We start from the raw sequence: 25,939 nt of genomic DNA on the forward strand, positions 1-25,939 counted from the left end.
TCCACAGAGGATGTGTTTAAATAGACAAAATGTTCAGGTTTGGTTGTTCATAAAGAAAGACCAATAGCACCCTCTGACTGACTGTCAACTGAGTATCAGGTTTACTGGCATTTGGCCGAAGCACAAAGAACAGCCTGAAGGAGGAAAAGCCTTGTTCACCTTGTAATCTTAACTTGTGTTCAAATAATATTAAGCAGCTCATCTTGGAACTCTTGAGGTGTGGGATCTGATTTGCTCTGTGGACTCTACGGCCACAGTGCTCACGGTGACCACAAGGTGTGAGCTCTTTACAACAGCAGTGACACTAAACCAGGGTTTGGCTGTTAAACTTGTCCATATGGATTTAACATTGAAATGAGCTAGTTTAGTGAGCTTTTTTTCAGTTTTCCCTCAAGATCTATGCGAGTATGGAGATTTCTGCAGATAGTCTGATCTTTTTTTCTTTTAGGAGGCGGGGTTTGTTGAAGGATCTGCTCATGTCTGTGCTCAGCATGCTGCTTGCAGCAGCGCTGGTGGCCATTTTGTGTTTCTGCACGAGAAGAAAGAGGAGCAGAGCAACAAACGCATAGCAAGTTGTTGTTAACCCTCACAACAGGACTTTTCAAAAAGACTGGTGAAGGTCCCTAATGAGATTTATCAGTCATTCCAAATTACACTTTAATACTTGTCCAATATAACATTCATCAGTCAGATATCTGAAATAGTCTAATCATAAAATCACTCTGATTGAAATACTTATGGAAGAATTCATGGTGGAAACTTTAGAAGGGGAAGTAATGATGTTCAGGTGTGTTTTCTTTGTTCCTTTTGAGTAGAGGAACACCCCTCTATGTTGGAATGGTTTGGTCGCTTGACAGAAGCTCTCCCTGCTGTGGGGGAGGGTGGGTGGAGAGCGAGTGCTCACTGAGTAATGCTGTGCTCTATTTTCCTGCAGGTCGTAGCTAGCAATGGACTGTGAGACTCAAAAAGCGGCATTTCCTGAGTGATTGAGCAATTAAGATTGTATTTCTGCAGTTTTTCTCAGATAGTATTTTAATCTTAAATGCATTAGTAGTAGCTGATAATGACATGTATTCCTAACTTTTGGTCTGAATAAAAAAAGTATACTCATGGCTTTTAAAAATATAACTTGTTAAACTTTAATTGTTCAATTATGTTAATACTTGTTTTAGATGTCCTTAAGATAACTCTTTTATTTTCTATGCCCCACCCCCACTCCCTCTCCCTATGTAAATGGTTCAGTCCATGTTGACTTGGAGAGACCGTTCCAGTGAGTGTGTGTATGAGAGAGAGAGAGAGTGAGAGAAAGACGGGGGAGGGTGGGTGCAGCTGGCCCCAGACTGAGTATGCTGTGGGTGTGCAATTCAGCGCTGGCTGTGCGCAGCTAGCTAGGCCTTACCTTAAATCATGTTGTGCTGCTTTGTCATGAAAAAGTGGCTACATTTGTTTTTTTAATCATTTTTTTTCTTATTCATTGACAATTTAATGAAAGGGTTTGGTTGTCATTTTTTAAAGAAAACCCTCCCATCTCAAATGTTATTCATCAGGGCTTGTATACAGATCCTCTGTCAGTCATGACAGTCACCAACATTCATTAATTAGCCTCTACATTTGTTTTTTTCTTTTCATTCAGCAAAACTGCTCAGTTAGCCTTTAGCATGAGCTAAGAGACTGCTAGTACGTGAGATCATGTTACACCCTCAGTAAGAACCTTCACAGTGCTCAGTGGGTCAGGACATTAAACAGGTTGTAGGCAGAGGCACAGCTTGTTCTTAGCTCAGTGGCAGCAAACGCTCAGTGAATGTAACAGTACCATCATATTGTAGTATGTATAGTGTAAGATCAAAATCTGACTCAGAGCAGAGGCAGGAAGAGCAACAGCTATATCAGGCTCTCTACTTTGGTTTCTAGATGAACTAGGATAAGAATCAGCTACTATAGCCCTTACAGGAGTTTGAAATGATTACATGAGATTTATAGATTTAAACACAGCTTTGTGTTTGATGTCAGTAGGTGCTCACCTCTCAACATAAACAGACCAAGCATGAAGGTTGAGCCCTGCATTAAGTAGTACTTCTATTTTGACTTGTCCTTGACCCTTTTTTTTTTTATCATGTAGCTTCTTTAGCCTTCAGTGTTGTCCTAAAAAAGATCCCCCTGTCCTTTGTCAGAATGGTTTAGTCCATGCTTGCTGTAGCTTTCCATAACGGACTATTTGTGCTAGAGTTGGGGGAAGGGTGTTGCTAGGCAACAGTCTGTGCAGTCTATTTCCCCTCTGTCTGTCGGTGCGCTGCTAGCTAGGGTTGATATTGATAAACAGCACGCTGTTCTAGCAGTGTTTGACTCTGCATGTGATTTGTATGTACTTTTTGTGCAAACATGTCCTTCTATTGATGGATGTCACCTGACAGAGAGACTTATAACCTTAATGTGTGTTCCTTATATTTTACATCAGGGCACACTGCTGTGTCAGGAGTTTTTTTTTTAAAGGGTTTAGTAAATATCCATATGAGGCTGATGTAGGTCACATGCCCTTTATAATACCTCCCCCTGTTAGAAGCATGATGGACTAGTCTTGCTAGTCCCTCCTCCTTTCTTTTCTGTTCTCCTGCTGGCCTCTAAGCTGTTCCCTGCTCCCACAATCAACAATTACATGGAAGGCCTCAATCGCACACATCCTGCTGAAGGTGGACACTTCTTTGTTTCTTAAGCATGTTTTACACTTCTCGCTATCATTTTAATCTGACTCAGATTTAGGTCATTCTGATAACCTCACTCTCTGTGTAAGCTCTTGATACTTTTCTAGGGTGCTTTGCTTGTCATATTTGGCTCAGTGTTTAAATGAGTTCTTTCTTTTAAACCAAAAACATTACTTTAAGAAACATTTAATATGTTAGAGTCTGCTGTAAGTTACTATCGTAGCTGATCACCAACATTGCACCCTAAAACCAGGACTTGTTTCTTAAACACATCTTTTCCCAGGTTACACTCACACCCTTTGGGTCAGTAGCAGAATTCGCTAACTTGGCATTAACTTGTCGCTGAACTGTGTTGCTGCAAATCAAAAATCTCAAGATCACTATCACTGTATGTTTTTCCTGTGCTTGGTCAATGAAAGCCATGTCCAGGAAATGATGACTTTCTGACTGAGGTGTGTTGACAGAGATCTATGTATAGGTGCTGTTCTTGGGAGGTCTTGAGGTTTTGATCAGAGTTCATGTTGTCTCCTGAGCAGGGGGCATGAACAACGACCAAACCCTCCTCTGTGAAGAGGTTTGAACTTGACTCCTCCTGCTGCAGGGCTGACTTAGTTGCCCTGCTGTCCAATCATTTGGAGTTGCTTTTCCGGTTTTGTGGTTTAGCAGAGCTCTTGGGTTTTGACCAGCAGCTTAACAGCATGTCAACTAGTGTTGAAATGGTGAATTGTGTAGTTAATATACTGAAACAAGCAAACATTTTGCTCCTTGAGAAAAGGAAAGATTGAACAACCCAGAGAGAGATGTTTGAAATCTCTCAGTGCTAAATCTTTCTGATGCCCTTCCTGAAGTCAAAAATCTATCTAGTATTTCAAATATAACCTTGAAATGATGTAGCTTTTTGATAGCTTACACAAGATGTGCATTAAACACCACACCCAATCTGTGCGTTCTCGTCTGACACCAGAAGTGATTCTTTCTGCACCTCTCTGGGTCGGGTTCAGCTCAGGACTCAGCGACAGAACTGCAGGTAGTCCCTAATATAGCGATGGTTTGAACAATTGACACTGCAGAATAGGCGTTAATTGTGAAAGATATTTGAAGTATTAATATTTTAATAACTTTATTTATGACTTATGTAACCTTTTTGTTCGCTTTTAAGATTTTTTATAATTCTATATTTAATTTCAACTTGCATCAGGGGGATAAAGGAAAAGAGTCTGAGTAAGATGGAGCTGAAACCTGATCTTTCTGATAGAGGATCCTGTACAGCTAGCTACTGAGAGCTCAGTGTGGCAGCACACAGAGCAGTCGGCCATTTTGAGTTCTGCACAGAATCCAGGCGCAGTGAATGAGGCCATAGTGTGGGGGAGGGGGGACCAGCTCTGCGCAGTGGCAATAACATTGGAATGTGAAATGTACCTGTGGTCGTGCTTGCAATCCACAACACTCTTAATGTATGCTGACTTTTTTAAATATTATGCTCCTGTAAAGTTTAACATATGTCAAAAATGCAGAAAGGTAGGTGATTATTGACAGTTCAGGAAGCATGGTTGCTACAGAGTAAGAATAGCTGACAATGTTTGCGTATGCGCCATCACTCTGTGTCCTGCCCAGCTTTACAGCGTAAAGAACACACTCAGTCCGGATCAGTCCTGGTTGCTGTCTTTCACGCGTGTGCAATGGCCTTACTTAGCAAAAAAACAAATGGCTAAATGAAACAAGTCCCTTCAGACGGCTCTGTCAACTGCAGTCTTGCAGAACAGCAATGCAGCAACAGTAAACCATAACCATCTAACAGAGGGAAAGGCTGAAGCAGCGGATTGTTAACCAGATTAGATTTTAAAGATTGCCTGACGTTTTGGCTGTACATCTGCAGTTCCTACACTGAAACAGATGGAAATATCTGCATACAGCCTGTCACGTTTGGAAATGTCTTGTCATTATGGTGTAACATGAAGTATGAACGTGTTTACCACGCAGTTATCAGTCGAGCAGTCAGCATGGCAGAAGCAGAAGCAGAAGAAAAAGAAGCCCCACATTATTGGACTGTCTTTTGTTAACATTAGGTTGGTTAAGTGATTTGGTATGGAGCCGCTGTCCTGCTGTTTGACACCTCTCTCCGGGCGGTTTCATGGCAAGCCGTTTCCCTGTTTGGATTGTCTTCACTTTGTGTGTGCTTTGATTAGCATGTCACAGCTGTTGCTAGGTTCTCTAAGCTTGCAAGCTTACATGTAACTAGCCTGTTAGCTACTTGGTTCTTTTTGTTCTTAATTGATTTTTTTTAACAATGACGAGTAGAATTGCTTAAACTCAATGATTTGCAGAAGCGTGAATTAGGAAAATGGTCAAAAGCTTTGTACGTAGAAAAAGTTTGTCTATGGTTTTTGTCTTTCTCTCTCGCTTTGATGTGACCAGGTGGCTAACATCAAAGAGAAAGACTTTTGTAAGCATTCCAAAGGCGTTAGGCATTGGTATTCACTAGCTGATTGTGTACAGACGGGAGGTCAGTGTGTGATATGTTGAAAATGATCTCAGTTATTTATCAATGAGGTATTCTCTATTTTCGGCATCGTATTTGTTCTCAGTGTTGGAATAAATAAGTAGTGACCTCAAAAATAACCATCTCCTTTTGAAGTGGAGGGCTCAGTTATAGCTCAGGGGATAGACAGACTGCTTAATTCGGATGAGCTAAATTTATGGTTACACTTTGATTTGCATGGTCTGCTCATTTCACTCAGTTGAATTTGCCCTCCTTGTTTGAAGCAATAACATAAACCATTTAATACTCTATCACTAAAAACACATCTTTTTTTTCACAGGTTGTCGAAGAATTCTCTGGTAAATCCATGACCAGGAACCTTTCGGCCTGAAGGTGAGTTATTAATAGATGATTTGAATGTAGACACTGCGTAGCTCTGAATATCACAGCCCAATTTTTTTGTTTGCTAATAAATGTAACATGAGCATTTTGCTGCAGCTAAGCACAGCCTCCTGCAGCACACAGATATAATCCTTTACCATTTTTGTAATAACATCAAAAGTATCTCAATCATCACATACACATATGATCATAAAAAGGAGAACTAGCCTCAACAGTACTGTGTTTGCAGAATTCAATAGTATGTACGGAAAATCCTTCATGTTTTGCATAGCCCCTTTACTGCTGCCAACAGAGCCTCAGTTTAGCCGTTCTGATTCGCTGAGTGTTGAACCAATTGGAATGTGGGGGGATGGGAGGAAGGCTGGGTTGCTGCTGTTGTTAACTTCAGAGTCTTTCTGTTCTCTGGATCGGGCTTAGGTAAACATGAGATCCATGATTAATCAGAAAATCAAAGAAAAGGAAATTTGTCATGGCAGTTTCAGCTTTTCTGACTGACATGAATAAATCCTCTCTAGCTTACTGAGAAGTATCTTCACAGCTGTCTCTGTAGAACAAACACACTAATGTGTGATCAGGAAGTAAGGATCTGCTAGATTTGGTTTTGATCACTGAAAAAGAATGGTAAAGAATCAGGCTGTTGAAAAAGGTCGAGTTAGGTTTGCAGACCACTGTGAAACAAGAACCTTCTAGAAAAGAACAAAGAAGGCCACAGGGCTCTACAGTGACCCCCAGTGGTGTTTCTAAAACTCTGCAGCCATTTTTTTTTACTTTTCAGTACGTTAACTCAAGGGCAGGTTCAGAAGCGGAAGAGACAGTGCTGTTAACCCTTGCAGATATCACCATGGTTCTGTTTTGCATTTTTCATGCATCTCATTCCTCCTTGTCACTCCACAGGCAGCTATGGAAGTTGTTGTGACAGAGGAAAAGAAGAAGATCTTCCGTGCCAGGAAAACCATGAAGATAAGTGATCGCCAGCAACTAGAGAGTCTCCACAACACTTCGTTAACAGCTACCCCGGGTTTGTCTGAAAGATCTTCACCGCCTCTAATGAACGGCACACACAAAGAGGATGGACCAAAAGTGGAGGACAAGGAACAGAACAATGTCTCTGATTCGAACTCGCCCCCCGCAGCATCCCCTGCCTCTCCAACTTCTCTGAGCTCTCCTGCTCCTTTCCTGTCCCTAAATCTGTCCCCTTCCCCTGCCTCTTCACAAAGTCCCACATCCAAGGATGATGCTCCTTCGACTCCCACATCGCCATTCCACTCTCTAAACTTTGAACTGAAAAAGATGGAGGAGGAGGGGGAGGAGAAGACAGGCTCATCAGAGGAGTCCGTTGCAGTAGCATCAACAGCATCCAAGGAAAAAGACAAGGATGTGGTCCCAGAAACAGAAAAGAAAGAGGTAAAGCCAAGAAATGTTACATGGCTGTTCATTATTATTATAATGCAATATCCTAAATATGCTGTTTTTGTTCTGACTGTAAGTGGTTAATTTTAAAATGGGGACAGATCCAAAAAACCTTTTATTTAATCAATGTTTTATTATTCTCTTTCTCAGAAGGAGAAAACCACAACAGATAACCCGGCTGTGGATTCGGCGAAAGGTTCCGTTAAAGGTTTGGATACAAGTTCATCTGAGCCCACTCCAGTGTCTGGCTGTACAGAACCAATGGACACAGATAATGACACTACAAAGACCAATGACTCAGAGACCTCCAAAATAAAAGAGGAAAAGCCCTCTTCTCCAAAACCTACCACTTCTGATCCCTCTCCTCCTTGTCCTTCCTCGTCTCCTCCAGCTTCCTTTTCAGTGAATCCAAAACAAGAAAAGGACTTCAAATGTGAGGACCCTAAAGAAGAGGAGGATGAAAAAGAGGACAAGAAGAAAGGATCAACAAAAGAAGAAAAGATGGAAGTGGGATCAGTGAAAGTAGAGTTCAAGAAGGAAAAAATGGGTGTTAGCCAAACCACAAAGCCATCTCGGCCTTCGTCCACTCCGCCCTCTAATACAGGTAAGACTCACTTTATCAAAGAAATCATTCTCAGCGGTTTAGAAAGCATAAACAGTTTTCCGTGAGTGAGGTTGAACTCCCTATTGGATTTACCATGACCCCCAAACAATCATCTTAAATGATGGGGCTTTTGGAAAACTCAACACTGTTTGTAATGTTAAAACCCTCACCACCCCAACAAACCGTCTGTTAATAATGGTCCCTGCCACATAAATGGTACAATTTTAACACACTTGTTCTCCTTGATAGTTTCAAATGACCTGTCTTAGTCTGATATGGAAAACAACGTATTCAGTTATTTCCAGGTCTCAGCTGCAGGAGTGACTAAACCTGACCTTCAATTCAATAGTGCCAGAAAGAACATCATGCACAAGATTAAAGCCAAAGAAAGGCTCACATTGGGTGATAGCAGACCTTTGTTTTTGTATCTCTAGCAGTTCAAGAGGAGAAGGGCTCCACATCAGGACTGAAGCGCACTTTATCAGAGGGTTATGAAAAAGATGGACAAGCTGTAAAAAGAGAAGGGAAGAGGCCCAAGGTGGAGCGTGAGGAGCTGGAGGCAGAACTGGAACTTAAAATCACTGCAAATGCTGGCGGTCACGATAAACTAGAAAAGGTTAGTTTATTTACGGATTTTTATCCCCAAAGTCTGGGACAAATGAACTGATTTGAATGTTTTTGAGACACAACCATGTTTCTTTATTTGCTTCTTACCTGATATCCTTCCTCAGATCGTGCAGCAGCTGGTGGATGAACGGTTGAGGGTTTTGGAGCTGACCATTTTCGACCAACATTTCAAAGAGCTCAAGGACAGGGTAGACAAAGTCGACTGTGCCACTAAACATCAAACCGCCATTAACACACTCCAGGTGAATAGACTGTAGCATTGAAATGTCAAGTGCAGCTTTATATAACTACCTCTAGTGTTGTGAGGCACAAATCTAAAAGCTGCTCCATCTACCAATTTTAGGCCAAGATAGCACGACTGGCAAAGAAATTTGGAGAGGCCAATCAGGCCTCAGAGAATAAAAGGAAAAACGAGGTAAGAATTATTTTCCATCGTGTTGCATGCACCTGGCTACTGATCTTTTAAGGGTTTTTGTCTATAATGAAAGCACGCCGTCCTACTTTCACAGGCACTGGCTGCTGCCGCCGCTGCTGCTAATGCTGCCAAGACTGTAACAGTTGCAACAAGTGCTCAAGCTCAACGGTAAGTATGTATTATGAATTGAGCAGTGAGATTCACAGAATTCTTTGGAAGGGGTCACCTTCCTGCAAGTTACATGTAAACTAGACAATCTGAACCTGTGATGAAATATTTAGATTTAAGAAATTCACAGCAGTAGTGTTTTCAAAGATGCTAGCAGGTTGCACTGTAGCATTTTGTGTGAATATAATTTGGCTTTTGTATGAACGTGACAATACCGGACTGAAACCAGTACTACTCGGGGGGCCGTCCTCTGCATTGACATTGTCCCAGGTTGCCTTCTGTAATCACAGATTGAATTGAGACTCATGGCCAGAATAAAACATCCTAACGTGCTCCAAACCAAACAGTTTTGGAAAACAAGCATACGCGTCCATTGCCTCTTTGTCTCTCAGGATCATTTTCTTCGTGTACTCTTAACTTAACTCCAAACATCTATATGAACTGGTTTGGAATAAACACAAGCCAGTCTATATTTTGCGTCTACAAAGTAACTCAGCATGGGTCCAGGTCCTGAGTCTTGTGACGTTCTACAATTTGAAGCCTGAGCATTTTCTCAGGCAGTGTGGAGTGTAGTTACAACTGCACCTCTCCTTCCAACAGCGAGCTGCGCCGACAGACAGTAGAGCTGCAGCCTAAGGTGCCCAGAGAGGGAATGGTGCCCTCTGTTGGTGAGGCGCCTGAGCTGTCTGTCAAGAGGGAGAAGGAAGCAGAGGAGATGGGGGAGGAAGAGGACATGTCACAGCACATTGCCTTTGCAGATAAACTGGAAGAATACCATGAAGGGAAATGCAGAGCAGACATAAAACTCCGCACTATCACGTCCCACTTGGAGAATGTGCTCTACCAAAACTGCAAGAGAAGCTCAGGGCTACCTCGGTCTGACCGCTTTGCTTCGTACATATTCCGCTACTTAGTGCCATATGATATCTACTGTGCTTGGGTGGGAAAGGTCAACTATAATGGGATATTGGGCAAGGAGGCTCTACCCACAAACTTAAGAGGGACAATGAGAACCTACATTGAGTGTCGCTTTCCTGCACTAACTTCTGATGCCTGGAGAGAGATTCGAGATGTTATTAATGAAATACTGCGGGTCAAGAGAAGACCAGATTTTTTTCGAGAATATGATGCCAGAACAGCTATGTTGTTTTGAGAGTCTTTGTTACAGAGGCATACTGGGACGAATGTCATTACTCAACATGAGAGTTATCATTATTTTCTAAGTATCATGGGCCTAAATCTCATCAGTGTTCATAATCTTTTTTTTTTTTCATATTGAAAGGAACATGAAAGTGTGGTCACTTGTACATACGAAGATGTTGTGTTGGCCCCAGACTTAAAAACATTGAATTATTTACATAAAATGCTTCATTGAAAACTTAGAAATGTACTTCAGTTTGAAGGTGTAATCTCACCCCCAGAAGTCAATGATGACTGTATAAAATTAAATAATGGAATAAAGGAAAATATTAGCACCTAACCTCCATTCAGTTGTCTGTCTGCTGTGTATGTGAACAGCTCTAAGTATAAGCAATCTTTTCAAACAGGCCAATCCGGACGTCCATGGAGGTAAAGCAGGCTCAAACTGTTTCTTCGTCCAGCACAGCCGGTGAGTAGCAGGATGTTTGTTTGGTTGAATGCTATTTTGGTCTTTTTCAGACTGTAGAATCATGACAGGTACATTAAGCTGTGTCGCACACAACAACAAAACCATCCATTTTAGTGCTTGGTCCTGTACCTTACATATAGATTTCAAATGTTCTTCATGTGTTGATGTGGTCTGAAGATGGCACCTTCTTCCACCAGTGCAGAGTGAGGTGAAAACCAAAAATGACTTGATCACAGTAACAAGCATTACCTTTGTAGCCATACACAGGGAAGCATTTCCCACTAAAACCATTATATAAGTCAGACCCTTTCAAATCCTTGAAATCAGCTGGAAATTTACCATCCAAACTTCCAAATTTGGGGCTGAAAATAGTCTTCATCACTTTACCCATGTTCTCGTAATAACAAAGCTAGCTGTCCTAATTTTTTGGCCTGTTTTTTTTATATGACAATCTAAATAAAAGTTCTTTGTTTGTGACCTGATTTCAAACATTTTAACTTGTGAATAGCATGGAGTTCAGAAGCACAGACAGGATAAAGAAGGGTAATATGAACATATTTTATGGAAAAGAGCATTGTAAGATTTCAAATAGAAAAATGAAAAATCATCAACCTTGCAGTTGTCATTTAGCTGTCTCAGCTAGCCTGTTCTATGCCGGGTTAGGTTCAACTCTAAAACCACCAAGACTGTTTTTTAAATGTAAATAACTGTTTTTACATTATACCTAGAGGACTATCATCCCACCACTTTCACTAAATATGTTTTGTATGTTTTCTAAAGCCTTTAAGGTTCTAAAATGAGACGCGCAATATTTCCAGAAATGTATACCTCCGACCACCACCACGGTCAAACCGACCACAGCCGCAGAATATCGCTTTTTGCGGGCGAGTTCTACCCAGCAATTTTTTTTTTGTTACCCATTGTTTGAGTTTATTTTTTCTTTATATTTTTATGCGCGGGAACTATCATAGACAGACAGAAAGAGGAATACAGACAGACAGAAAGAAAGAAAGAAAGAAAGAAAGAAAGACAAGTCGCCAAAATATTCAACAATGACAAAAGATCTTCTTTAGAAGAGGCTTTGGCAAAGATCCTGCAGATGAGCGATGGGGAGTCTGATGGAGGGGAAATTTCCAACTTCAGTGATGTGGACTGGAGTGAAGAGGAAGAGTGTTCAGATTCTGACCCCGAACCCCTACAACAGAAACAAAACAAAAAGCCAATTGCCCCAGCTGTTGGCATGTCCACTCCAGGTAGGCATTGTAATTCATTTTGTTCCTTTTTTTTAATTCCCTTTTATGAATTATGTTATGCAGTTCAGCCACTTGACAAACTATACATATGGTATACAAACTACTATATATTGATGATGAAAATAGTATTGGCTATAAACAGTGAAGAATACATAAAAACCTCCTTATTTACAGCAAACAGGAAACTATAATATAGCCAATTAAAATATCTCAACAGAGTGACCTAATGCCTCTCCAGAAGTCACAGTGGACTCTGTAAGAGATCAGACATCATCTTTCAATAGAACAATAGTTATACTTTTTATTTGCTTTTATCTCTTCTAAGTCCACTAAAAACAATGGACAGTAAACAGGGGTGTAACCTCTTTTTTCTAAAAACTGAAGTTAATCTTAACAGTGAATAGAATAGCTTACAAGGGCGTGGCGAGACCACCCGATGCACTGTCTACAGATACTGATAGAAATATTGCAAAAACTCAAATCAATGAAAGTACAAAAAAACATACATTTCTGTCCAGTTTGCCAATATTTTTAACAAAAATATTGCTGAATATAAGTCAAATTTTGATGTGACAGAATATACAGTAGAATCATGACTAAGAATGATTGCATTATGGTTGTGTTTCTTTAACTAATATTTCAGCCTCTAACTAGTTATGCTTACAATGATTTATGTTTTGCAGTCCCAAGCCAATGTGAGCAGGGGAGAGATGGGACTATCTGGAAAGCAATCAAGCCTGAAAAACACATGAAGAGACAAATTGCCCTCTCTGAAGTGGTGGGACCCACAGTTCACGCTAAGAGCAACATTGAAAACGCTGTGAGGGCTTTCTCGTGCCTGCTGGACAGGAAAATACTGCAGCACATACGGGACTGCACGGTGGCAGAGGCCCACCACGTTGAAAAGGACAGTTCATGGGATCTCTCCATTCCAGAGTTGAAGGCCTTCATTGCCCTGCTATATGTGAGAGGAGTGTACAATAAAAACATGGAGTTAGAGAGCTTTTGGTCCGAGGAATGGGGGCTGGCCTTCTTCAGAACCACTATGCCGAGGGACCGCTTCAGGACGATCATGCGCTACCTGCGCTTTGACAATAAGCACAACAGACGTGTCCGCCTGTGCGTAGACAAATTTGCACTGATGTCCGATGTGTGGGATGGATTTGTGAAAAACAGCATTGCCTGCTACCGACCTGGTTTGTGCATTAATGTGGATGAGCAACTGTTCCCCACGAAAACCCGTTGCCGCTTTACCCAGTATATGGCAAACAAGCCAGAGAAATTTGGTATTAAATTCTGGGTCGCTGCAGATACAGAGACCAAATATTTTTTGAATGGCTTCCCATATCTGGGCAAAGACGACATGGGAACAGAACATAAACATCTACGAGAAAGTGTAGTGATGAAGCTAGTGGAGCCATATCAGGGAAAGGGAAGAAATGTCACCATGAACAAATGTTTCACGTCCCTCACCCTGGCCAAGAACCTGCAGAATAAAAACACAAGCCTGATTGGTCCTATTAACACGACCAGACGAGAGCTTCCACCTTCAATCCAACAGCAGAGAGGGGAGCTGTTCTCCACCAAGGTGCTGAAGCATGAACAAGCCACACTCACAGTTTACCAAGGGACACCAAAAGAAAGCATTGTACTCCTCAGCACCATGCACCCAAATGTCTCCATTGGGACTGACAAGAAGGGAAAACCAGAGACTGTTGCCTTCTACAACAACACTAAGGTGAGCTGGGGGTTTGTAATATATATATGTATTTTTAATTAAATATTGTTAATTAGATTTACTTTATAGCTTTATTTTGCTTTTTTGTTTACTTTTGTTTTTGATTCTAGTCTTTTTATAACCATTTCAAGCTACATGAAAATTATTGCTCTTTCCTCTGATGCTATTATTTAAATCAGAAGGGGCTACATTTTTACATTGTGAAGTACTTAGCTATAAAAGATGCTATCCAGCTTTATTATTGGGTACAGGCCTTATTGTTATTAATATGAGGATTATTATCAATTCTTTATTTATTTTTACCATTATTATTACAGACCTATTAATTTTCTGCCAATTCCTATCACTATAGGCCGGGGTTGATATACTGGACCAGATGACTCGTCTGTACTCAGTGAGAACCGCAACTCGAAGATGGCCTGTTGCTGTATTTTACAATCTCCTCGACTTGGCTGCAGTAAACGCCCATGTCCTGTTCAAGGCCTGCACCAGTACCCCCATCCCCAGAAGGGCCTTCATACTAATGCTAGCAAAGGAACTGCGAGAGGAGCAAATGTGTATCAAGGCCAGTCTGCATTCAATACCAATGGAGCCACAGCTGCCACAAGAGGCAGGGATAAGGAAGCAGTGCAAGATCAACAGCTTCTGCAAACAAAATAAGACCCTTGTCTCCTGCACCGAATGCCTGCGACATATGTGCGGGAAATGCACCATGAGGGTTGAGCGCTTTTGCTACAAGTGTTTTCCGCTGATACCACAACGCTGTGTGAAGAGCTGATCCTTCCTTCTTACAATTTGTTTGGTTATTAAAGGTACAGTGTAGAAGTGGGAATACTAAACGATCAGACTCTAGATTGAAATGCTCCCCTGCCCACCTCACCTGTTGGTGAAGCCTTTACCTTGAGAACCTTTGAGAACAATCAGCTCCTGTGATGTATGATAAGATTTCATCATCAGAAATTTTTACTAAGACAAATTCTCTTACGCACAACTGCCACTTTCTTCTTCTTTGTCTTCCAACCTGTGCATTTCACGCAGGCACTGGCTGAATACAAAAACATGCATGTTACTAGTTTGTCCACTTTGTGCTGCTGTAGAACCTTGGCAGTGCAAGTTGGTGGCCTCTGTTGAAGGGAACACACTCCCATGTAGATATTAAAGGCTCATTCTGAGTAATCATAAACAAAGCATTGTATATATTCAGGTGGTTATACACTTATTTGAACACACTTGCGAATGTTATATTTCACTTCTACCAAGTATGTTCTTCTAAATGCTGCTAAATACTACACACTGAACCTTTTATTACAAGTGTTATTTTCTACTGTTCCAAAGTTATTTTTGTACTAGTTCTGTTTTCTGAATGTTGGAGAATGAATTTTGTTTTTGAAGTTGTATCAACAACCCTGTTCAGTTTTCCCATTCATGTATGTACAAGCGTAAATGCAAATGTAGGCTTGTGTGTGTGTCTTTTTGAGAGAGAGCGAGTGTGACAGAGAGAGAGAGAGAGAGAGAGAGAGAGAGAGAGAGAGAGAGAGAGAGAGAGGGGAAGAGAATGCCCTAATAAAGTGTCCTTATCATTTTTGTGTATCTCTTTTATTCTGAAGTGTTTTTAAGAAATGCATAGTATAATAAAGTAGATTAAAAGCTACCCATAATTTATTGCACAGCGTATTTTAGCTAAATATCAATTTCAACAAGAGATGAAAAGCAGCAGTAAAAAATAGAGGGCAAATAATTAAAACCCATGATAAATATAAATTGACATGAGACATTGATAAGGTCCCTGCTCTGCACTTCGTAATATTTTCTTTATTATATCATAATAAATAAAAAAAGCAGAGAACACAAACAATAAAATTACACTTGAAGGTCTGATGGACCATTGCACAGTGCTTAAAGGGAGGGGGGGTAGAATCCCGGTGGTTCTCATGTTTAAACTGCAATAACCCTCGGTCTGAAACACTGGTTGGGTAAAACCAGGACTAGGTGTGTTCCTGGGCGCAGCAGCCTTTTGCTGACTGAAAGTTGATTAGTAGTTCATAAGTGAAAGAGAAACCTGTTCATTGAAATCTGTCTGACATGTTCTGAAACAAACTATCTTTTCTATTTTCCAAAACCAGTCTCCTCGGCTCAACCAATTCCATCAGCTTCAGCCCTAACACCCACCTCTACTACTATGGTTACACAAGCCCCCATTCTCCAGCTGATCACCTCCACCGCTAATGCTGCCTCCAACTTAGCTGCTGGCATCACGACACAGAGTCCCACAGGAACCTTGCTCCTGAAAACAACTGGGAGTAACATGATGGGTACTGGCCAGCCACTCCTCATCCAACTGCCTTTATCAATGACTAATGGCCAGGCAGGAACGCTGGTCAACATCCCCGTCTCCTCTTTGTCTGCAGCTAGCTCCCTGACCAAGGCCAAAACCACCACTTCCACCGCCACTTTTATAATCAAGCCTGCTCCAGTAGTGACCACGGCACCTACATCTAGCCCCGTAGCTGCCACTGTCTCAGCACTTCAGACCTCAGCGGGGCAGATGTCATCAACCCAAATCTCCCTTGCTCGTGCTGTCTACCAGGGAGGTGCTGGGGGTATAACTACACCCAATGCAGGAGTATCTGTAACAACAGCCAGGACACCAGCTCAGTCTGTCTCTGTAGCAGGAGCGATGTCTTCAGCCTCTTCACCTGCAACCTCTGGTCCAGCAGCAACAGGGTCAACTGCTCCAGGGCCGCCTCAGGGGACATCCCTGACATCAAAGACAGGTAAGGTGTACTTTGATTATTATTAAATTAGCCTCCATAACAAAGTCCTTGCAGTGTTGCAGTGGGCTGATGTGTTGGTGGAGTAGGTATTTTTCCTGAGTTTTGGGCAAGCAGCAACCTCCGGTCTCAAACTATGAAGCCCATGCGGAAGTGTTATAAACTGCAATCCATCGAGAATCTGCTTGAGGCTGGCTGCAGAAACACCGTAAACCACATAGACACCAATTCAAAAAAGACGATCTTTGCAGCATTAATAAACATGTTTACAGCCTGGTTCAAAAACGGCTTGGCTCTACGTAGCTAATTTCTCAATTGGCACACACTGTACGGGGGGAGAATTTTTTTTCTTACGCAGCGGTTCAGAAGATATTAAGATTACAAGTTTTTGCCCAAATTAGGACATGACTGACTTGACTCCCGGACGGGAACACATAGCTGTTGGCTAGGAGGCTCAAACCCGCCTCTCTACGTCACACTATGCCTGGTTGAGTTCTGCATCACCAGTATGGCTGCCGCCGTCAATGGGCTTAAAAACAGCGCTCAGGAAAAGATGGGTGAAGTCACGTTTTGTTTTGATGAACATTATTGACGTTGCACTGCACTTTATATTACAGATTAATCCAAATACATGTTGCAGCTTTATTAATGCTAACACAGTCATCATTACAACAGTTCCCCCATTCAATGGGGAAAGTGCATATTTCCTGTATGGTTTGACCAAACCAAATATACAGAGTTTTGTCTGATTGTGGGAACTAAGCAGGGTTGGGCTTGGTCACTTGTGGATGGAAGACCGCATGGGAATACCAGGAATTTTGAGCTTTTTCATTTTCCTTTGTGGTCAAGAGAGGAGCAGGTGCTTCCGCTGTTACCGAGGGCTGTTTCTGTAGGACTGTAATTCTATTCAAATACGCAGTAAAAATTATTTTGTGAGTCAAATGTACTTTTGTACCTACAGTATATGTCTGCGTGTATGCCATAGATCACCCCTCTAAAAGCCTCCGTCCCTCAGCAGCAGCAGCAGCAGCTCTCACTTTCAGAAAGAAATATGAAAAAGCTTTTTAAAATTCTTGTTGGTTTGGTGTTAGCTGGGTGCTGGTGTAGTGCTTACAGTAACTGTTGTCTAACGGTAGCTAGAGGGTTACGAAGCATGCCGTTTTCCTTTGAATTGTTGCCTGATGTCTCCCTGAATCTATCAAGAATTAATGAAGTTGTAAGTCATCAGATTCCCAATGTTTGTGTGTGTTTCAACCTGAAACAGACAAATGGAATTATCCTTCAATAACAGGGTTTGAGTTTCGCATCCTGAGAGTGACAGCAGAGTTAAATGACTGCTGTAAAGATGTCACATTTGAGTTTCTTATTAAACAGGACACTTTGTGCTCTATCTTGGATCTTAGCAGCAATACTGCAAATATCTTAGGTTGCCTGTTTTATTTTCTTTATGTTTATCAAAGGGTAATGTGAGATATTGTTTGCTTTTTCTATTCTCTAAGTAATCTCAACTTTCATGTCTACATTTCCCTTAGACAACCAAGCCACAGGATCTACTACATCCAAAGCAGCTCGACCCAAAGGGTCTGTGATCGACCTCACTGAAGACGATGATGATGTACAAGGTAATGGTTAATTTCGTACCTTTTTTTCGCTTTCAAAAAATATATTGTATTTAAAAACAGCCATTACTGTAATGATGCTGAACTTTTTCTTGTTTCTCCAGTCACAGGAGTGAAGAATGCCACTGCCGCAGCTCCATCTCCCAGCCAGCGTCCTCCCCCAATTATCAGCATCCCTGGCAGTAAGTCCTCCACATTGTATAGAGGGCATGAAAGTTTTTTTTTTGCAAGCATGATTCAGACAAACTTCTACTTCTGATCAATGCTCACTTTGATGAATAAAAGAACTCCATGGGATTTAAATGCACAAGTTGTAATTTTAATTTGACAACAAAATATCTTGGTACAGTTTTCTACATGCACAGAGTCATATACCATAAACATAAGGTAGAGTTTGTATTTCCAGCAGTCTCTCATCTTAACTTTCGTAACTTTTACCTCCAGAATCGCAAAGCATACTTACATGAAAGTCTGACAGACTCTGAGGCTCCTCAGTTTTCTACCATGTCTGTTTCATTTTACGTTAACATTTTCCCGTATTTAGATCTCTGATACGTCTGTGATATTTCAACAAAAACTATGATCTACCCTACATCCTGGCTGTTTGGCATTTTATCCAAAGTGATATTCATGTTAAGTGTGATTTTCACCAAAATTGCCTCTACTTTGTTCACAGGTGCAGGAGCAAGGTCGTCCCCACAAAGCACTCAAAACTCTTCCAACAATCCTCAGTTGACGGTCCACCACCGCCCCCCACAGGTCAGTGTGCAGAAGTGCATTTTACATATTTTACACAAGATTGTATTTTTTTCAGTTGTACAACTTGGAGTTCTTACTTTGGTTAACCAGAAGGATACTATTTTTTAACTCTTTTCTGATGAGCACTTAATAAGTCAGCTTTCAGTCCATGCTGATCACAGATTTTGATGCAGAATACTCCAATTGACATCATTTTTTTTAAAGCCAGTAATCCACTAGACTCAATAAAATTGAGAGTTTTGGCTCAGCTTTTGGATATATTAATTATTTCTTAATGTGTTTTGGATTAAACAAGCAATCATCACAAATCTTCAGTTACTGCAAGAAAGTAAGAGCTCATACATTTTTTTTCTTTTGAAGGACTCTCCAGTGAAATCCCGCACCGCCACCAGTGCACCAACTCGGAACGCCAACCTGACCCTGCCCCCTCTCCCAGCTGCACCCGCACCCCCACGCCTACCCCCAGAGGCTGAGCGGACCTCGCATCCTCAGCAGCCTCAGCTGAAGCTCGTACCGAGTCAGACTGGTATAGTGCTGTCCTGGTGTGTTTCAGAAACTGATCAGACCTGTGCGACTGTGGACAGCTATCACCTCTATGCCTTCCATCAAGACAACTCGAGCAGCAATGCAGCACAGCAGCACTGGAAGAAGATTGGGGAAGTGAATGCCCTTCCTCTTCCTATGGCCTGTACACTGACACAGTTCCAGTCTGGCTCCACTTATTATTTTGCTGTTCGAGCCAAAGACATCTATGGGCGCTTTGGCCCCTTCTGTGAACCGCAGTGCACAAACGTCATCACTTCAACCTCCAGCTGAAAAGTTTATGAATGAAAACAGTTTTTTACATTTAAATGTTTATGACTTCCTATGTTTTTTTCTTGTGTTAGGAACTCAAATATTGTCCGTTTAACAATTACAATATCTGTAAATATCTCTGCATAACAACTGGACTTCTGACTGATTTGGAGGACTGATTTGGAGGACTGAGTAGTCAGACGGTCGGTTGCTTTTGTTTGGTTGTTGTATGTAATGTATTTTTTGTGACTCAAACTGTTGTGTATATAACTGAATGACATTGCCCCTCTACCAAGTCAGATATTTATGTTGTTAACTCTGACCTGGATGTCTCTTGCTTTACTTTAGTATAGGTGACAGGAATATCAGTGTAAACTCAGAATTGCACAGAAATGTATCAATGTGTGGTAGAAACTGAATGACATCTTTTGTAAGTTTTGTCTGGCAACCAGACTTTGAAAAATACAATAAAAGGTTTTATAAAGGTTTGTGCTCACTTTTTTAAAACTAACCACCTTTAATGTTCCACTGAGACTTTGCCACTTCAAAGACAGAGAGCAGTCTGTCTATCCTAAGACTGTCAAGTGAAACAAGTTCAATTGTATTATCACATCTTTGGTTTGAGCTGATCGGCTTCATATTTGTTATTCACAGAAATCTCACAGTGGGTATATATAGCTGGCAGCTAGTCAATTACAACAGAACTGCTAACATTACAAATGACTTTAAATGGTGCTGGTGGAGTTGTAGAGCTTATGTATTGCTGTGGAGCTACTGATAGTGCAACACTACTGTGGATCAACAGTTTAACTGTAATATATCTAAATATGCTGCGAACCTCCAGCAGAGGCTACAAGCTATAGCAGATAGATGTTAACACTCAATCCAAATTATTCTCAGTTTTTAAAAGTTTCTTATGAGGAACCATAGACAGAACAGCTATCCCAGGTAAAGCCTAAAATTGTAGAGCTCCCCCTTGTGACTGGCTACGGAATAGGTCTTACAGCCTGCCTCCATTATATCAGATGGAACATGGGCCAAACTGGAAAACTCAAAAAATATGCCAAATTAGGGGGTAGAGGATCAAGGAGGAACAGTGACAGAGACTAATAATGTACTGTCCCTGTCACTTTTTATAGCCATGAGTGCTGCTTTAAATCAACACAAGAATATGTTCCTGTGGACTTCAACAACCTGAGGGATCTATATCATTATATTGGTAAGTTGAATGTGAGTTTTGGTCAGTGAGAGGGGTGTGACGACAGTACTGCGAATCCACTGGTCAGGATATAACTTGGCGTCACCAGTGCAATTTGTCAGAACCTATTGAGGCTGTATTTTGGCTTCACATCCCACAATTGGAGGATAAGCCCATATTGATATACTGTCATTGTGAGGAACCAAATCTACTTTTGTCCGACTGGAAAGAAAAACTGCAATATTTTGAGAAACAGTAAATGTGAACAAGATTTTGTTTGTAACAAGATAAAATCCACAATGCACCTTGACTTACAATTCTCAAATTTCAATTTTCAACACAGATCACAAGAGGATGTCAGAGTATAGTAAACTGGTCTATATCTTTTTTTTTTTTGCTTCAACAGCAGACATGACGAGACACCACAGGCATATTGATTAGTATGACAGTGGATTCAAGGGATCTGCTGACAACAATTGCAATTTCTCTATAGCTAGTTTCAGTTCTTCATGCAGCACGATGTTCATTTGACAAATTAGGGTCCCATTTAGAGATAAAAGCAGACAAGGTCAGGCTGCACTTTAGGGTGTGGCTACTTTTGATTGACAGGTCACGACCAGAGAGACCTGTCAATCAGGTTAAATGATAAAATGCCTGACCATCCTCGTGTCTGATGGAAACAGTCAAAATGTCATAATCAAGGCTTCAAAACAGAAGTTTACAAACCAGTGGGTGATGTCATAATGTCTACATCCACTTATGTACAATCTTTTAAATTAACAGTCTCAAGATTAGACAACAAAACATTTCATCTGACATTTGAGAAATAAGTATGATAGTGATTGTGCCCCACTATCTAAATGTAATATAACTAAAACAACAGGAGAAAGTGCATGCCATGGTACATGTTCCAAGATTCCTGCAAAGACTTGGCTGAGGAGAATTGGTTTTAAGTAGGCAAAGCCTGGATCATAAACAGTTGACCTTTAGAGAAAGGCTTTGGGGAAACCTACTCACAGAACTTGAGAAAAAAAGGCTGCCACAGAAAATTGAGAGAGACAGATAGTGGGAAGGCTCAGAAAAGCATATGGGAACAGAGAGAGAAGCTGGTACTGACAGTAAATCCATAGTGGAATACGTACATGTCAGAAGCTAAGAGACAGGTGAAGTCTCTGGCATGGAGAGACTTTAGTTCTTGAGGGTAGATAGACCTGACCATTGAAGACCTGGCTGCCTTAACTGACAGCTAACAAAGAGCTTGAAGGTAACTTGCAGTCCTGAATAGTTTAAGTACTTAAGATGACATTAACATTGCGACATTTGCATTGATAGCATCCAGCTGACTGTAGGGCTGGCAAAAACTCTTGAGGGGTTGACGCCAAACAATTGGTAGACGGGTAGGTAAGGAAACCATTTTTATCTGCTGTCTATGGAGGAAACATATTGATCCAGGGATGTCACCTTAAACCAACAAAGACGAAAAAGCGAGGTCTTGCATATAACCTCTCTTTCTAATCGCCTCCTCCACTTTTAGTAGATGCTGTAGGAGGCCATTAGAAAGAGAGATCAAACTGGAATTACTCTATAGTGACTCCTACCTGTCAACTTAAAAGCCAACTTCTGCAGAACATTTTATCTCACCCCATGGGGGGTTTTGGAGGTAGAATCAAATTTGAACTATGTAAGGTGTTGTTAGATCAGGAATGTAATGTAGAAGTAGGATATAGTGTCTACAAAGTAGCAGAGAGAAATAGAAATACCATAGATTTCGCTTTAATAACTGGGTTGTCCCACTGATTAAGCTCTACAAGTAGTTTTTTTCCTCAGTGCTAAAAACACCCATCAGTTGACAGAGTGCAAACCATACACATGATAGTAACATTTAAATCATTTCCTGCTGGTGAAACTGTTGACCAACTTTTTAGACCTGCAGGAAATGAGTCATAATAGCTTTGCAGCTTCAACCCACACATGCTCTGTAAACTCTGCACTTAAGGATTATATCTGAGTCCCTTGTGGGGTCTCAAAATGTAGCTGTGCATGCTCCTAATGAGGAGCTAAGGGTAAAGATTACACTATAAAAATATGGTGGTGTAACATGGAACAGACAAGTCAATTTACTTGAAAAATTCCACCTTATAGAGGCCTCAGGCCAGTCTTTTAGAGCAATTCGCATGGTGTCCTGGTATGTCATTAAAACAGTATGTTGTTGGTTCAAGCCATGAACCTTTTTAGACCCTTTTTACAGGTGCACCCCTAAATGTTAACCAAGCACCCTTGGAAAAAAGTGACTGGGGCATATGACTAACTAGATTTTTCAGTTTCAACATTTCATATTTTGTCTTTGCATTATTTTCAATTGAATAAAGGGCTCAATAATAATTGTAATTCAGGTTGTATTTAAGCTGGGTCTTAAAACTAAATAAATATAACTATGACAAATATTCAGATATAAAGATGCTGATAATGTAATATGAACATTATACTTTCCAAATCTATAAAATCGTATTTCATGCGCACACAAAATCATGGCAACGGAACAATACCAGAGGTCACATTAGATCCTCAGAACTTAGATTTCACCAAAATTGGCCTTGCTATGAAACATAAGAAAGTTAGGAAAACCTTCTATGTCACCCGGAGAGGTAGATGTCTGACGGAGGAAACACCGGAAGCAGAAAATCTCCTGGAAAACCAGAGCAGACATTCATGCAACAGAGTAGCAGTGTGTAATAAAAGGCCTTTTCACCACCCTTCCTAAACTGAATATGAAATGGCTTCTTTTAATTGCCTTTGCATTTTCAAAAGTAATTTGCTCACTTTCAACTGTCAGAATTCCTGATTGCATTGTTTTAACTTATTAAAGAGGTAAAATAAAGTCAGCACACTTAATGTACTTTATAAGTTTTAATCTCTACAAATAGTACAGACCATCAACGGACACATTTTAGCCCAAAGCCTTGCTCAGTGTTTCAGGTAATAACTGGACATGTCCCTTAAATACAGGAAGTAATTTAACATTTCTCAATAAATCTTCCAGGTGTCAGATCACATATCTAAAGTAGGGGACAGTCAGTAACACATCCTAAATAGACCATAAACAGGACATCATATGTAAACACAAGAAAACAGTTTAAAAAAAAGAGAAAGATTGTTTTTTCTTTCAAATGATGCTCATGAAGGATAACCCTGACTCAATAACCAATGCAACTACTATCAGTCTCTCTGAAAAAGTGTAAAAAAATACGAAACCACAGAAAGGAAGATTCAATCAATGGTAAATCTTTCTAGGCACTAGCAGCAAGGACAAACACATATACCAGTCAACTGAAAATGATACACTAATGATTAAACAGGAGGGCAGAGAAAGCATACTGGTGCTCTCGATCCCTCACTCTCAGAGCCCTTGAATTGATATGAGTGCCTGAATGACTGAGTGCCAATCACAGCCCCATATAGAGAAAATGAAGTGGCTCTGAAAAGGGAGACTATCATAATATTGATACTCAAATTCCATAATACATTTTAAAAGTACATCACCTTTTCAATAAGTCAATATTCAATGCATACACAAATAATTAACATACATAGACAAACATGTTTCCACAACCAGTATTCATAGAAGTGTAAAAATGCCTTAAAGGCTGTAGATATCACAGCTTGTATGCATAGGGCAATAATACATCATAGAAAACAACCCAGCAGTCATTTCACCAAGTGGAAACAAAGACAAATCTATCCTTTAGAGAGAGGCCTTTGTGGTCCATACTTTTCAAACTGAGTTCGCTAAAGGCCTGACTGAAGAATTAAACCAGAGGTTTAAAAATACAAATGGTTGGCTATTTTGGGTAAGAAAAAAAGATAACATACATTTTTCATAATTTCATGACAGATCATTTTCCATAACTTACATATGAAAAGGTATTACTTTGAATCAGCAAAAATTACAGAATGATCGTAATATGGATAAATACTTTATCACAATAACTGATCTTTTATGTGGACACTCAACCTCTTCTTTCCAGTAAAAATAATATTCATACCCATGATAATGATAGTACTTGTACAAATTCAATATCTTTCAAAAGCAGCACATTCTATCTTTCATTTTCTTAAATATTTTGTGGTGCAAAACACAAGTTATTTGGAATCATTGTGAATAGAAATCTCATATGTAGGAAAATAAATGTTCAGTGAATGAGGGGTTTCATGGTAGCTTCCAATACCTAGAACTCTCCATATTCCAATCTTGTTAGGGGCTGAACACCCCTAAAAATAATATCATAAAATCGCACCTGGTTCAAACAATTACTGTCAGCCAAGGACAAACAAGAGCTTATTCAGTGCTGGACTGACACATCTGCAGAGATTTGTTTTCTCTCAGCCTTTCCGCAATAATCAACAAACCAGACAGTGAATAATACATTACAGTTGAACTGCCAATCGCTTTCAATCACCAGTGAGGGGAGCTGTTGGTTCATTTTGTATTTATAGGCTGATGCTCAGTTTGATATGTTATATATATATTTTTTTAGTTTTTTCTTTTGGGGAGGGGGGCTGTAAAGTCTGACACTTTTCTCTACAGAGAACAAACTTAATAGTGGGTAGGTTTCTGTACATGCATTTTTTTGTAAGTTATTGTAAACTGCTGATAGAAACACATATACAGTATCTACAGTTAGCAAAAATCTGCAATACGAAATTATTCTGCAAATTTTTACTTCTCTAATTTTTTTGGTCTTGGAGAGCTTCCCCAGCTGACTATTACCAGTGAAGAAAAGCTTTTTGGTTTGCCCATTACAGCCGTCTTCAGAGAACCCCCTGGAGAATGTGATAACCAACCTAATCCTGGGGAATGAAGAAGAAACTGTAAACCAGCGCACCATTGGGTGCTCTTCAAATTAAGAAAATGGCACTCCCTTTGGCGTGCTCTTTCAGTGGATACAATCTGATGAAAAACTTGTTATGGCGCCCTTGTGGAGGGAACGTAGGAAACGGAGATTTGTGTGAAAAACACAATTTGGGATTATTTTGACATGAAAAGTAAAGTGTTACATTATTCTCCACAGACACATGACGAATGGTTTTCACCCATAGACTGTAAATAAAAATGGACAGCGTTGCTCTGCCTCTTCCCGTTGTACGGTTCTGAAGCCAAAAAATCCTGCTCCTGGGCGCAGCCATTGTGCAGCCAGAGCCTGCGAAGCCACTGTAACGAGCTCCGCCCTACAGCGTAGCGTCATAAGACGCTGTGTGTCCTTTGAAGTTTCCCTCTACAGCGGCTGTGAATCAAAGGAAACCCGGAAGTAAAACCCTGTTTTTTAACCTCTAATAACTAACGAAAAAGAGACTTTTCAGAAAAGAGGCCTTGAACACAAAACAGTCAAATACTA

The 25,939-nt window shown here is 40.6% G+C and overlaps 1 protein-coding gene across 13 annotated transcripts in view; it reads left to right on the plus strand.

The window, feature by feature from the left end:
* The window catches only part of atf7ip (activating transcription factor 7 interacting protein), a 36,187-nt gene extending 16,354 nt beyond the window's left edge, over window positions 1–19,833 (plus strand). For 3 of the 13 annotated variants that reach the window (XM_034687132.1, XM_034687130.1, XM_034687133.1), the window contains exons 2-12: window positions 5,519–5,571; window positions 6,475–6,984; window positions 7,141–7,594; window positions 8,029–8,210; window positions 8,326–8,463; window positions 8,565–8,636; window positions 8,731–8,804; window positions 10,352–10,413; window positions 11,487–11,666; window positions 12,350–13,404; window positions 13,757–14,955. In XM_034687132.1, the coding sequence (XP_034543023.1) occupies window positions 6,481–6,984; window positions 7,141–7,594; window positions 8,029–8,210; window positions 8,326–8,463; window positions 8,565–8,636; window positions 8,731–8,804; window positions 10,352–10,413; window positions 11,487–11,666; window positions 12,350–13,404; window positions 13,757–14,182 (3,147 nt within the window). In that variant the 5' untranslated portion in view covers window positions 5,519–5,571; window positions 6,475–6,480 and the 3' untranslated portion in view covers window positions 14,183–14,955. Of the gene's footprint in view, window positions 1–2,509; window positions 2,688–5,518; window positions 5,572–5,889; window positions 5,998–6,474; window positions 6,985–7,140; window positions 7,595–8,028; window positions 8,211–8,325; window positions 8,464–8,564; window positions 8,637–8,730; window positions 8,805–10,351; window positions 10,414–11,486; window positions 11,667–12,349; window positions 13,405–13,756; window positions 14,957–15,527; window positions 16,179–17,707; window positions 17,798–17,898; window positions 17,977–18,470; window positions 18,554–18,913 lie in introns of those variants that run through there. The other 10 variants (XM_034687143.1, XM_034687141.1, XM_034687140.1 and 7 more) reach the window with 10 other exon arrangements.
* Window positions 19,834–25,939: the final 6,106 nt, after the last annotated feature.

This window comes from Notolabrus celidotus, chromosome 7, assembly GCF_009762535.1.
Source record: "Notolabrus celidotus isolate fNotCel1 chromosome 7, fNotCel1.pri, whole genome shotgun sequence".
NCBI lineage: Eukaryota > Metazoa > Chordata > Actinopteri > Labriformes > Labridae > Notolabrus > Notolabrus celidotus.